This window comes from Amblyomma maculatum, chromosome 10 (assembly GCF_055883805.1).
Source record: "Amblyomma maculatum isolate TAMU_Amacu chromosome 10, ASM5588380v1, whole genome shotgun sequence".
Taxonomy (NCBI): Eukaryota; Metazoa; Arthropoda; class Arachnida; order Ixodida; family Ixodidae; genus Amblyomma; species Amblyomma maculatum.
Window position 1 is genome coordinate 34,415,486 of NC_139353.1, and position 13,464 is coordinate 34,428,949.

Here is a 13,464-nt window from a genome sequence, read left to right on the forward strand (position 1 = left end):
CCCATGTATTTTTGTCTCGTTAATATGTACATCGTTTGAAAAAACCAGGGGAGTCCGAACGCAAGTTAAAGAAGGGTGCGCAGGCCGGGAACCTATGCGACAGCCGATACGGTCAGATGCCTGAACGAGTCCTGTGGAGTTGGAAAGAACCAAAGCGGGCGTGTCGTCGTTTTAGGAGGGGAGGGGGCACAAGAGCGGAAAGCAAGGGAGGAGGAGGAGGAAATGACGGTGGATGGCAGGGATCGTAGACAGCAAACCGAGGGTCAGCTAACTAAGAAAAACCCCAAAAGGAGGGAACAGGGAGATTTCTGGGTGCAGCGGCAGCGCCGCAACTAAAGGCCGCAGTCTGGAAAATAGCAACATGTGGTCGCAATAAATTCTGCTGAACGTGAACAGAAGAGAGGTCGGTAAAAGCGTAAGAAAGAAATAAGAAGAAGAAAGACAAGCGCCAAAATTGGGGGTGGGAACTGAAGTTTCTCTATCCCAGAACACAATGTGTGTTCCATGAAGCCGTTAAAGCTTTTCGGTCAAGGTTAAGACACACTCACGAAGTAGAGCGACAAAAGAAAGGCGACGAGCACGCAACCAGGACCGGGCGTCCCGTCCTGGAGGCCCTTCCTTCTCGTGCTCCTGGTTTTCGTCACTGTTGCGCTGCCGAACTACCACATTTTGCAACACAGCGATCCGCATGTCGGCTTCGCCTTGAGTCAACGATGCGGCCTTGACAAGGTCTGAGCTCTTCGTAATCGGCTAGCCGTCGTTCTAAAATGTACTTCAGCTTGCAGTGTTTGTTTCATAGGAACACATACAGACGGCACCGGAAAGGGCTGTTTGATAGCCCTCTGTATAGTAGCCTGCCAACTTGACTCCCTCGCTTCCTTACAGAAGCAGTACAAGGCAAGAAAGAGAATCAGAAGAACGGAAAGTCAGGGAGGTTAACTAGGGAAAAAGAGTGCAAAGAAGCAGGAACCTGTAACCCTCAACTTTAGTCTGACTTTTGACATGGCGGGAGTTAAACGCAAAAGAAAGGAGCTGAACTTAGGCGCGAAGCGGGAAATCTGTGAGTACAAGCGGCAAAAGCCATCTCAGTCAATCCAAGCCACGAAAGACTGGACCCGAGTTCAACTAGGCCTCAGACTCGCCAGGTCGACGGTATACCATCTATATATACTACAGGACTCCGATAAATGACTCAACGTCGGCATCGCAGCGAAAGCCACAGTCCGACAGCGCCAAGCACAGTTCGAAGAAATGGAGTCAGCCTTGTTAATGTGGTTCGGGAATGTGTACGCGAATGGTGCTGTCGTGAGCGACGAAATGCTTCAAGAAAAGGCTCGCTGCCTCGGCAACATTATGAGTGCTTCTTCTCCTCCGTCTTGATAGGTTTTACCTGTGATGACTTACGGAATTTTTGTTCAGTAAAACAAGGGGATGTTTACTGAGAAATATTCTACGCTCTGTCTAGGCGTTACTGACCAGCTACTCAAGAGGATGGCTGACAAGGTTTAAGAACAGACATGAAGTTTCTGGTCTACGGATCTATGGAGAAGAGAGTAGCATCGACATCTCGGCTGTGTTTATATACCTAAATTAATTAAAACAGCAGCCATTAATTATACATTTTTTCTCAATTATATACTTTTCGTTTTTATTCATGACTCGTTATTATGGATGACTCCCTTTATGGACAGCTTTGGTCGGAAACCAAAGCGTCCGTACTAACGAGGCACGAATGTATTCCTATTTTTTCCTAATTTAATGTATTCTGTCGCAAAACAATGTACAGTGTATTAAAAAAAAAGCTCGGAAATCATCAATTTTTTTTCGAATTAAGAAAAAGAGCAAGGATGGAAGCTTGGGCGAGTTGGTGTCAGTTTTCTTGCCTCATAGCGCTAAACAGACAGTGACACAGCCAGACATACTGGACGGGCGATAAAAAAAAGCGCCCGTCCCGTGTGTCTCACTGTGTCCCTGTCTGTTTAGTGCTATGTGGCAAGAAAAGAAAAAGAGCATATCGTCATTGTTGTTGTCGTCGTCACTAGGGTCCACAGCATTTGGCTTTTCAGTTTATAGTAAGAACTGGCTTGTTTTATTTCTAATACGATTCTTATTCACGTGGGTCAGATGGGTTAAACTCTTTGTATTGCATTATGGGCCTATGCGTAGTAACGTTGTACCCATAAGGCCTTAGATTGAAACCGACCACAAAAGGGTAGGCGACGAGGGGGAGAGGATTGCCACTTTAGTGCAGAGTTGGACATGTAGGGTCCGGAGTTTTTCTGTTTTTATCCGGGATATTAATTGTTGTATAAAATTAAGAGTAAACTACAGCCTTCATACGACAAAATTCTGGCTAGCCTATATACCCTAGGATTACCGAGACATGTATATTAGCTTTAAGTTACGGTTTAATTTAATGATTCTTTTTTTTTTTTTTTTGAGGTCGAGCACCCGACCTCAACCTCACATTTTGAGTTTGAGGTGAGGTTGAGTGAGGTCGCCAGTGGTCACCTGAAAAGTGAGGTGAGGTCGCCTGGGGGACCTCAACCTCAATTGATGAGGTTGAGGTTGAGTGAGGTCGCCAAATAGTTTTTGAGTTTGAGGTGAGGTCGAGGTTTTTGAGGTCAAATGCCCACCTCTGGCGCCCAAGTCTACATATAGCAAATTCAAGCGAAATGTGGTGGACGACCCAAACCACCACTTTGAGGTTCCCGTTCTCGTGTTCCATTCTACATCGACTCGTGACCGGTGTATGTAGAATGCAGCAAAGCACTTGCGTGGCCATCCGGCCGCGCCGTAATTCAACCTGTACAGCAGATAATCGCGTTCGGAATTCGTCACTGGCGTCAGAACGGCCTTTTCTATTTTTTCATCGCCGTCACCGTCACTAACATAACCATCAACCTAACTGAAACAAGTTCGGGAGAATGCTTTTTTGTTTTTTCTGTCAGCTTCTTATTTCTGTTCGACGTCCGAACCTCCCTGTGACCACATTGCTACGACGCATTTGCTGAGGTGAGGTCCTCTCTTTGTCATACTATATGTTATACCCTTCACATGGCATCATCTCTGGCTCTACGATAGACCACTGACGGTCAGTTATGAGCAATATAGTTATAATGATGTTGTACACCTTTGTTCTTTTTTTATTTGCTGTTGAATTATCAAGTCAAGTATAGTATATATAGTGTATGTTTCATACTTGTTTCTTTACCTTAATGATTTAATTTAATTTTCCCCTCCGGTCGCATGTTGCAGCAACTGCATATTATATGAGGAGACTTCAGTGTATGTAACGCTCGAAGGCAAAAAAAACGGCGTCAACTTTGGAGCCCCTCACGTGGTCGGAGTAATTTATAGATGCGTCAAGGTGCTTGAAACACGTTAGATACATATATACGAACACACATATTTATAGCTATATAAAACAGCTTCGGTGTCCTCGTCTTTCCATATGCGTCAGTAGCTGTGAGGTCTATGTCTTCAGAACCATCAAGGCTAATTTTAAAGCCTATAAGCAACTTTCAAATATTTCATTAGGCTCACTTCAAGCACAGCTGCGGGGATCAGTGACGCCGTCGGTGTTTGCGCAGACAGAGAGACGCCGCTACTACGCTGCGCGTTCGTTGGGCCTGGTGTTATGGTATTCAGTGACGTCATTTGAAGTGGTATCTGAACGAAGCCCTAATCAGCAACATGGCTGATAAAGCGGTCTCTGGGGGCTGGAAGAGGCCATTAGCTTTCTGCTTCGCGCTATTTGTCTACAAACATACAGTTCGCTGGCCCTTCCGATAGCCGTGCATGACCGAAACAAGATGCACACTAAGCATACGCAGCTCAACTGAGAGAAAGCACGTTGTAGACAATGGCGCGCTGTTCAGTCGTAAGTTTAAGGTCCCTGTAGTGAAGTACGTGCATTCAATTTTGGCGATGCGCAATGCCGTGAATTGCATTCTGTGTTCTCTGCTGCAGTTACGTCAGGTTAGGCGTTGTGTTAGCTGTGAATATACCTTTCTGTATTATTTTACTCCGTGTAAGGGACCATAGCTGTGGCCATTATCAAGCGAAAAGGGCTTCCTTACTAATTGAAGTAAATAAAGACAAGCACGTTGAGCATCTATTCTAAGGTTTAGAATTAAAGGTTTGGTTTGGTTTATGGAGTCTTAACGGTAGGCTCCGGGAATTTCGACTACCTGAGGTTCATTAACGTGCACTGATATCGCACAGCACGCGGGTGCCTTGCTTTTTGCCTTCATCGAAAAGCGGCCGCCGTGGCCGGGGTTTAGATCCCTCATCTTTGGGGCACAGCTAGCGGTCCATGAAAGGTGATTCTGGGTCAGTAAAACAGCGACTGCGATAAGAATGCGCATAGTTCCTGATATGAGGATCTGAGAAGGGGAAAATGGATTTTAACGTTCGCCTTGTGGACGACCACAGATGAAATTTCCACATTGAGAGCAACGCCGCGACTGTCTCCTTCACAGCAGTATTTTTCCTATAGCAACAGTGTCACTATAGCAATCGCAACAAGAAACAAGCAAATCGTAATAGAAGAACGACAACAAGAAGCGCATTCACATAATCGAAATATGGCGTGAAAATCAGCGGAAAAAGTAAAAGAAAGCTTTTCTCCGCTGTCTCATCAAAAACCCTTATCCGGGCTGTGTTGCTGTCATGGCGTTTTGTATTACTTGAAGACCGAACACAATCTAAAAATCAGGAACATTATTAAGTGCTCGTAATTTTCATCTCGTTAATATATCATTAAAGATAAAAAAAAGTGAGACCAAAACAGCCTGCCAGCAAGAGCAGCCCAGATATTGAGAGAGCTGGCGGATAGATATCAACGCGTATTTTCACTTGGAGCTGTCTGCGGTTGTTTAATAAGGAGAGATTTCGTGAAGACTTGTGTTTCTCTTCTGGTCCTCGTCGTCTTCTGTATTCCTGCTGATTATGTCATTAGCTGTGTAAAGAGTTAACGCTGACTTTATCTGTGGGCTTTTCAACCCATCCACCGAGGGATAGGAAATTCGTCATTGATTAAATATACCTCACATATGACGCTGTAACAGTTATTAAAAAAGATTAGGTCAGTTGTTTTACAGCTCGCCAAGACAAAGCGTTGGCTATCCATATATGTGCTGAATTACATACGCTATATCTGTCGACGTCTTACGCGTAACATGTGTTCGCAAGAGCGGTATAGACTATATATAGCTCGTCACAATTCCTACACGAGACCTAAGATGCATATGTGTCTTATGTGTACTTACTTTTACCGGTCTTAATAGCCAGTATTTTGTATTCGAGTGTTATATAACAGAGATCTTAGGAATCGCTTCACTTATCTAGTGAGAGAGAGAGAGAAAGAGAGAGAAGGCAGAGAGGTTAACCAGGAAAGCTTCCGGTTTGCTACCCTGCACTGGGGAAGGGGAATGAAGAGTTTAAAGGAGAGAGATAGAAGAGAATGATAGGAAAGGTAAGGCGGCGAGGAGCACAGTCACAATCAAGTTATCTAGTCATGCGCAATCTTTTGCGGAGCTTACAAAACAGGGCATCCGCGGAAAAACGCGGCTTTTGGAAGTGGTCTGGGTAGACTAGCTTTAGGCCATTTTAACTTAAAGAACTAAGAATTGTTTCATACTGTTATCAGCGCTGAAATGGAAGTCAGGCCTTCAAGTAGTGCTTCTACAGCGACCGAGAAGCTACACAGACACGTGCGTCCTTCACCCTCATACATATCTTCCCCGTATGAATTAATTTAGACCGTATACGCTAATCGAACCTTATTTAATTTACCGATAGGCTAAGCGACATCTGAAGCGGTTGTTTAAAAGACAAATTGGTCAGTCAAATGCAAATACATTTAAGAAATGGGTGCCTATGAAATTAAGAGAGAATATAGCCATAGAAATTAAGCAATGGGTGCCTAGAAATTAACAGAGAATATAGCCATAGAAATTAAGCAATATCCGCTTCACGAAATTAAACGTTATTTCTAATGTTAAACTTATACTTAAGTTTTGCAGCGTTATTATTTTTTTGGAATGCAGAAAGCCTCTATTTTGTACATAATGAGCCACAACTACAATACTTGGCTTCAATAAAAAAAAAATATTAAGTAAAATTAAAACTACGGCGAGAAAGGTCGTCCTCCCCATACGCAATGGTTGTGTGTACAAATTTTCTGAACAACCAAAAGAAACCAATGAGGCAAAACTGTCAACAGAACGTGGGAGCTATAGAAACTAATTAGGGTCACATATTTACCGCGCTCAAAACAGACAGCATTGCAACGAAGGGAATAGTCTACGTAGTTCAAAAAGTGTACAATTATGCCTTCGTTTGTTGTCACATTTCCTGTAATAAACTAGGACAGTTACCAATATACTCCACCTATTCTTTTCTAGATCGGAGAAGTCTCCCAGCCCCCGACCAGAGACTACTTTATTTCTAGCGCCAGTATTTGGCTTCTGTGTGCCTTTCGGCGAATTAATTTGTAATAGTTTTAACACACACGAAGTTGTTTACCGCGAAAATGCATTCCAACTAATTTCCCTTGTTCGCACAATAACTCACTATCAATAACGCACAATAACAGGCTATCTGAAAGTTTTATTTTCCTCGCACACCACACATCAGAGATTGCACTGAATTAACACCTATAAAGATGTTCCAATGCAACAACTCCACTCCCCACTGCTCTCTCTCACTGGTAAGTTACGAATTAGTTTATATTAGATGTTAAAGTTTATTTTGTGGCATTTATCTTACTCCTACATCGTCGATCGTTTCTTCAGCCACTCTCCCCTCCCCGCCGCGGTGGCTCAGCAGCTACGGCGCTCGACTGTGGAAACCAAGGTCGTGCGGGATCGAATCCCGGTAGCGGCGGCCGTTTTTCGATGAATGCGAAAACCAAATCACCCGCGTACTGTGCGATGTCAGTAAAGGTTAAAGCATTTTTGGTGGTCAAAATTTATGGAATTCTTCAGTATGGCTTTGCTCATAGCCTGACCTCAAGCCTGGATATAACCTTACACAAACCATACCAAGCTTCTACACAGACTGTTTAATCTCTGTTCCTCTGCATTTGGTGTTTCGTATATCTCTTTCGTTCACTGCTTGATACCTCAATCATTTCTAAAACCCTGGAATAAAAATGTTCCTTTGCGCTACACGCGTGTATAGAGGAATGCGCAAACGTCCTTTGCAAGACCCTCATGCAGGGTAGCGTCCGCCTATGCCATTCGCTCGAAAGCCATGCAAACCGTAATCGACAAGAGCACAGGGCGTACTCACCAAGGGCTCCGTACGACAGCATGTCCGGCGTCGGATGATGGAACCACCGGTAGGCCGTCTCGGTGCACATACCGCCGTAGTGAAGCGCGTACGAAGATGCACCCAGGTCCTGTCCCAGGGCGGCCGCGTTGGCCACTGCCGGGTTGCCGTGGACGTGTCCCGCCGTGGTCCAAGCCGCGGGTCCCCCGCAGAGGTCTGCAGCTGAGACTGCTCCCGCCGCTCCTCCGACACCGTTTCCGCCACCACCGGCAGATGCCACGACCGGAGACTGTCCATTGGCGCCGATGAACGGGTGCGGGCTGGAACAGCCAGATTTGACCTCAGGTAAGTCGAGGATGTCACGCACTGAAAAGCTGAGCTTGGCGGGCCGCCGGCCCGATTTGCTCCCAGCAGCTGCAGCGGCTGCGGCGGCAGCCACTGCTGCAGCGGCTGCGGCATTGGCTTCGGCTGCGGCTGTGGCCTGGGCCACAGCGCGCCGCAGCACGGACACGTAGGCAATGTTCTGCAGGGAGATGGGCAAAGCGGCAACTCGGGGTCCGGCAGATGCTGCCAGGTTGCTCACACTACCACTGCCGCCACCCCCAGCACTGCCACCACCGCTCTGGCTTCGCTCTTTGAGAAGCGGAATGGCGAGTTCCTTCAGCGTTTGCATGTGGAGCTCATCGCGAGTCGCGGTCTGCCGGTGCCGGTGAAGTTGCATGGCGGAGACGATCGCGATGCCAGCGGGGCTGGCTAAGAAGAACCGAGTCAAAGAGCTTGCAGGAGCACGATTGGGGTGAGTCTTGTGTTTGCTCTGGTCGTCTGATCAACAGCATCGCGGGGTCGGGCGCGGGCTCCTAGAACGCCGCGAAAACACCACGCCGAGGACGCGTTCAGAAGCCGCCGGCCCTTGACTCCCTACGAGGGGAGGGCCGCAGCAGAAAGGGAGAAGACGCCGTCGGGTGCAACATTCCGGGAGGCTTACGCGAAGAGGATCTAGGAACACGTCACGAGAACACTCGACGTCACCGCATAGAAACTGCCAATTTGTCTTCTCTCTTTTTTCTCTGGAATGAACGTCTATAGAAACGGACGTGCAATATCTCTCGGCCACAAGAGACAAAAATAATATAACACCGGCTGTGGAGTGACTGGATCACAGCGTGTGTCTGTCTATCTACCTTCGTTCGTAGCTGAGGAAGCCCCAACAAACGGAAGATCTCAAGCAGAAAAGCAGGAGCACACGATCGCACACACAAAGCACACACCACGCGAGAATCGATGCGGTGTCGTTCGTTAGACACACACCCAAACGATAAAGAAAAAAAAAGAAAGCCGCTGCTGGAAAAGGTTTCCGTCCGTCTCGGCAGGCAGGCAACCGGCCGGCCACTCAACAGGCACTCATCTTAGAAGAGGATGCTGACTGTGGGTAAGTGCAGGGGAACGCTGCTGGTGTGCAAAAAGCTTCACGAGTAGACGTCGTCCGAGAGCCGTAGAACGAGACAGCCGAGCGCACGGGCCAACAACGCGGCGCAGCTCTTGACGCGCTTGCGGGTGAGTATGTGTGTGTAGTCCGCGTGTGCCGAGGCCTCTCGAGCGCGTTGTAAATCCGCAGTGAGGACAAAAACTGACAAGCCTCCGCTTGTCTTCCCTCCTCTCTCTCTTCCTCACTGTTCTCCTCCTCTCCGGCAGCTCTTCGTCGTCAGTGGGGTCCCGTTGCCGCTGCCGTCGACCAGCGAGAGGCAAGCGCAGCTCTTGTCAGTTTCGCGCACGGGTTCGAGTGCACGGCGGGAGAAGGGTGGTTCTGGACGGTGGTGGTGGCGCTGGAGAGAGGGCATAGAGAGGGGAGGTGGGGGAGGCAATATACAAAGAGAAAGGGGAACTTGAGAGAGGTGGAGGGAAGAAGTGGGGGTTGAAAGGAAGGTAAAGGGGGGGGGGGGGGGCAGCCGGACGCGATGGGCCAAGCCGAGGATCCTCCCGGACAGTGGTGACGCTCCAACGAGGAGCGCTCTCTGCTAATACCACTTGGCCCCGGACACCTACTCTCTAGGAGAGCAAAGACCCACCCATGTTCCTGACTCTTAGTTCCGTGCTTCTTCTCCTCCCTTTTTTAGAGAGGGTAGAGAGAGAATGAGAAAAGTAAAACGAAAAATTCACTACAGAGTTCACTCCGTTTTGTGAGATCTCTTTCACCCCCTCTGCCCCCCTCCCACCCGTTCCGGCACCCCTCCACCCAAACCCCCCTCCTGCGAACTCTCGTCGGGGCCGTCAATAACACCCACCGCCATCGGCGTCTCCACACCAACACGGGTCGCGAGCGAAACGCGACCAGTTCAGTTGAGCCGGGCGTCAATTGGCTCGGCTCTGGGGCGCAGCCCATTGGCCCATCGATCGCGCCCGTCTGGGCCAATGGGAAGGGCTCTTCCTCACGGCTGATGCTTGCTCCCGCGCCACCCCCTTGACTCGGGTGAGAGAGGCTCTAGAAAAAGACGAGGGGTTTGTCAAATCTTATGTCGTCGACGAGCACGCTGGGGGGCTCTTTCCCTCTCTTATTTTTTCCCTTTTATTTCCTTTTTCCTCCACAGCTTGACACGCTTTGAGTCCCTTGTTCCCTACCATCCTCTAAACCTATCTCTCGTCTCTGCCCAAGCAGCTTGTTTCTTAACGCACCCAAAGTCTCTTCTCGGTTTTCTAGTGTCCAAACTAGCTGGTCTCTCGTCCTGTATAATGTTTCTTTATTGCCCCCCCCCTCCCCTCCCATCTACATTCTAGCCATCTTTTCCCCTCTTTCTTTTCTGCCAGAAGCGCCGGGTCATCGAAGCAAAAGTGTGCCGGGAAGCATCGTTGCCTCTCCGACTACAACCAACGCGGACGACCGGGCAAACCGGGGCCCAGTGCGAGGGCCTGCATTCAAAGCACGCGAGCAAAGATCCCGGGAGGCGGCTATCAATTCATGGCGCTTTCAAACGTCCTCGCTACCGCCCTCTTTATGCCTCCACTCCGAATATGCATTCTGTCGGCCCTCCGAAAGAGGAAGGACGCCGCTGCGCCACCGCTGAGTCGCAGCAACAGCGCAGAACGAAGATCTAGCAGCGTCTAGTAGCTGGGGCACGAAGCAAAGCCCCCGCGTAGCGAGCGATCCGAGCGACACCGCCTGTGTCTCCATCCAGCTCCCCGCTAAACTTCGCTGCCCTCTTTTTCATCTTTCACGCTCTCTCGTTCATCGCTTCTTCTCCTCGCAGTCATTCCCCTCGTTTTCCAGCCCCCTCTCCCTCCCCCAACCCCCTTTATCCTCTTTCTCTCTCTTTGGGCGCGCGCGCTTACTGATCCCTCCTTCTCCCATGCGCTGCCTTTATATACCCTTTTTATTCCTACCGGCGTCCTCCCAACGCCATCGTCCCCACTGCAAGCCCTTGCTGGCGAAAAAAGGACCGACGCGACGACAGGAGTGAGGGCTCTGCTCCACCAGATGGTGTTCCAAATGTGGGAGTGAGTATTTGCACAGGGCTCGGACTGAAATAAAGGCGAAACCCACTGCCTTCCCCCCACTCAGTCTAGGGAAAGAAATAATGCGTAAGCAAGAAAAAAAGCGAGGTAAAAAGAAGGAGAGTAGAAAGAGACTGCCGCCTCGGATCGGAGAGGCGCGCTCGACCGCACCACACGGTGTGGGTCCGGGCGGAACAAAAGAACTTTCTGCTGCCGCCGTTGCAGTGTTAGCGCCGGTGGCGATGGATGCCCGGCGAAAGAGAAAAGATGGGAAGGGGGCGTGAAAAAGGGAAAAAGAATGGGGAGGAGGAGAGCGGAGAAAAGCGAAAAGAACGCTCCTCGGTCACTGTTTGAAAAGCCTAGTTCAGGGCCCTGCGTGGCCCGTCGCCTCTTTGCCTTCCTCCTGCGATTGATGCCACATTATAGCGCCCCGTCAAGCCACCGTCGCTTCTACAGCGCGAGCTCCAAGAGCGCCAGCGAGAAGGAATACGGGAAACACACAATGGAAGCTGTTTCCGACAATTTGCCATTGTCGAGCGTCGCGCTCTCTTCGCAGAGTCCAGGTGTTACACGATCGGCATACACTGTATAATATATCTGCGCAAGGCATGCGCCTACTTGTGTGAAACGGAGGAGAGAGGTCCCATATCGGAGTATCGCTTCACAACTCCCCCTCCCAGTGGTGCTATTTGTTTGTCGGCATAGAGTTTGAAACTGTGCTCCGGTTTCTCGCATATGGGAGAGAGTGCGTTTGACGCCTAGCTGCGGAACGGCTCACCCAGGCTTTGTGGTACAGTTTAGGAGCATCAAAAGTCAAGCGTCCTCTCCGACTAGCAAGCAGCCTGTTTTGTTGTGCAAAGTCGTACGGACCTCTATTTTCTCCTTATACCTCCTCTCTATCTCTCTCTCCCTTTAGATTGGTATACTTCAGAATAGTGGAAGAAAAGAAATGATGGAGATGAAGGGCAGAAGGGAAGGGGAACATATAGGACAGGATGAAGGTGATGGTAAATGCGAAGGCCGTCGAACTTGACACTCCCTTGGAGGGGCCGCTCTCCACATCACTGTAAAGCCTGCACCCCGCCGTACTCTCACGACTGGAGGAGAAACAGCACTAATCCCCACTCCTGACTCGAGCATCGGCTCTCGGCCCAGAGGATCTTGCATGCGTTTAATCTGTATGCTTCTACAACGGCAACGATGCGACACACCTCCTCCTCTTTAATATGCAGGTGAGAGTTCGGAGGGGTGAAGAGAAGAGGGGGATGGTACGGATAGGGGCAGTACAGTTTGCCGAACAGCTTTCAGAGCCGTCTGACGCCGCCAGCGAATGCTTCCCGACGCCGCCGAGAAAAGACGCCGCGTTGAAGGAGGCTAAACTTTCTCGTATATAGCTGCAAGTTTAGTTGCTTGTTTGTCTTTTTTTCATACGGTCGATTCTTCTTTCCAGCTCTCGTGCCTTTTCATCGCTCCACACCTTCTTTTGTCCTTTCTTCACTGGACCTTCACATCGCTTGCATTCGTGTGGGCGAATAAGAAACGCTGAAAGTAGCAAAAGAGCGACGGGAAAGTTTTTCAGTTCAATACGAATAAGAGGCGGATTAAAAAAGAGAAGAGGGTCTAGGCGTGTTGTCGCACTTCCTTTCTTTATCCTTTTGTGACATTGGCACTTCCGATCGCCCGCTGGTCGTCGATCGCTAAGAAGTCGTTGCAGGGACAGATAAGTGTTGAGCATGTGGGGAGGACCCTTGATTTTGATGAGAGCCCCGCTTAGACGAGATTACATAACCATGCGGCGAAAATCCTCTTCTGCGAGCTTCGGCTTGGCTCACCTTGACTAGGCTTAAATCCTACCCCAGCGATTCCCTCTTTTTTTTTTACGATTATTTAATTCCCCTCCTGCTTGGCTCTTCACTTACCGCCTGCCTCGCTGAGAGTTTAGCCAGACCCTTTCCCACTTTCTCTTCCCAGTGTTGCTACTGAAGTGCGCTTTATTGAGCGCCAACGAGCGGACAGTCGAATTTATTCTCGTCGAAACATTGAAGAGCAACCTGTCAATTGGATTACCAGCTTTCTTTACTTCGGACTATTGCCGCTTATTTCATGGCGCGTTCTTTGGGGGCTGCAAAACTTGACGTTAACGTATATGCTAGACGACCGTCGCGTGCCCAGAGAAGAGAAATTTGCGTTACATAACGCAACAGTCTCGAAAAGCCGAGAAAAAAATGTCTGAATACATATTCGACGAACTTGCCGACGAAGTGTTCTGAAAATGTGCATGTCCTATTCTGAAAACCCTGCGCTCTAATGGCCGAAAGCTTTCTTCACTGCAAGCACTTAAACAAAGTGGCGAAGCCAACTTAACAAATACAGCCTTTATTGTAACGAAAGGGATGACTGTCGCCAATAGAAGAGGAACCAGCCTTCGCGACTCTCGCAGAATTTTATTTCAACATCATCCTGTGTCTACAGTGTGCACATAATAAAGGCAGCTGATAGCTCACGAATAATAGATAGTGAGACGGTGAGCGCGTAAAATTACACGACAGTTAGTAGTGCGATAGCATGGGAGGCCCCGTCCTGCAGAATAGGCGCGTCCGCCTAGTGACCGAAAAATCGCTGGCATGGCTCTGGCAGGTGAAATTCGGCAGGTGATAAGGCCGTGCACTGATTCGTCAGTGGGTAGGAGCTGCCAACTCA

The 13,464-nt window shown here is 49.0% G+C and overlaps 1 protein-coding gene across 1 annotated transcript in view; it reads right to left on the bottom strand.

Moving 5' to 3' along the window:
- The window catches only part of LOC146176132 (uncharacterized), an 85,639-nt gene that overhangs the window by 34,163 nt on the left and 38,012 nt on the right, over positions 1-13,464 (bottom strand). Inside the window, exon 2 of the mRNA XM_084580920.1 lies at positions 7,300-7,598. Within this exon, the coding sequence (XP_084437046.1) occupies positions 7,300-7,598 (299 nt within the window). The remainder of the gene's footprint in view (positions 1-7,299; positions 7,599-13,464) is intronic.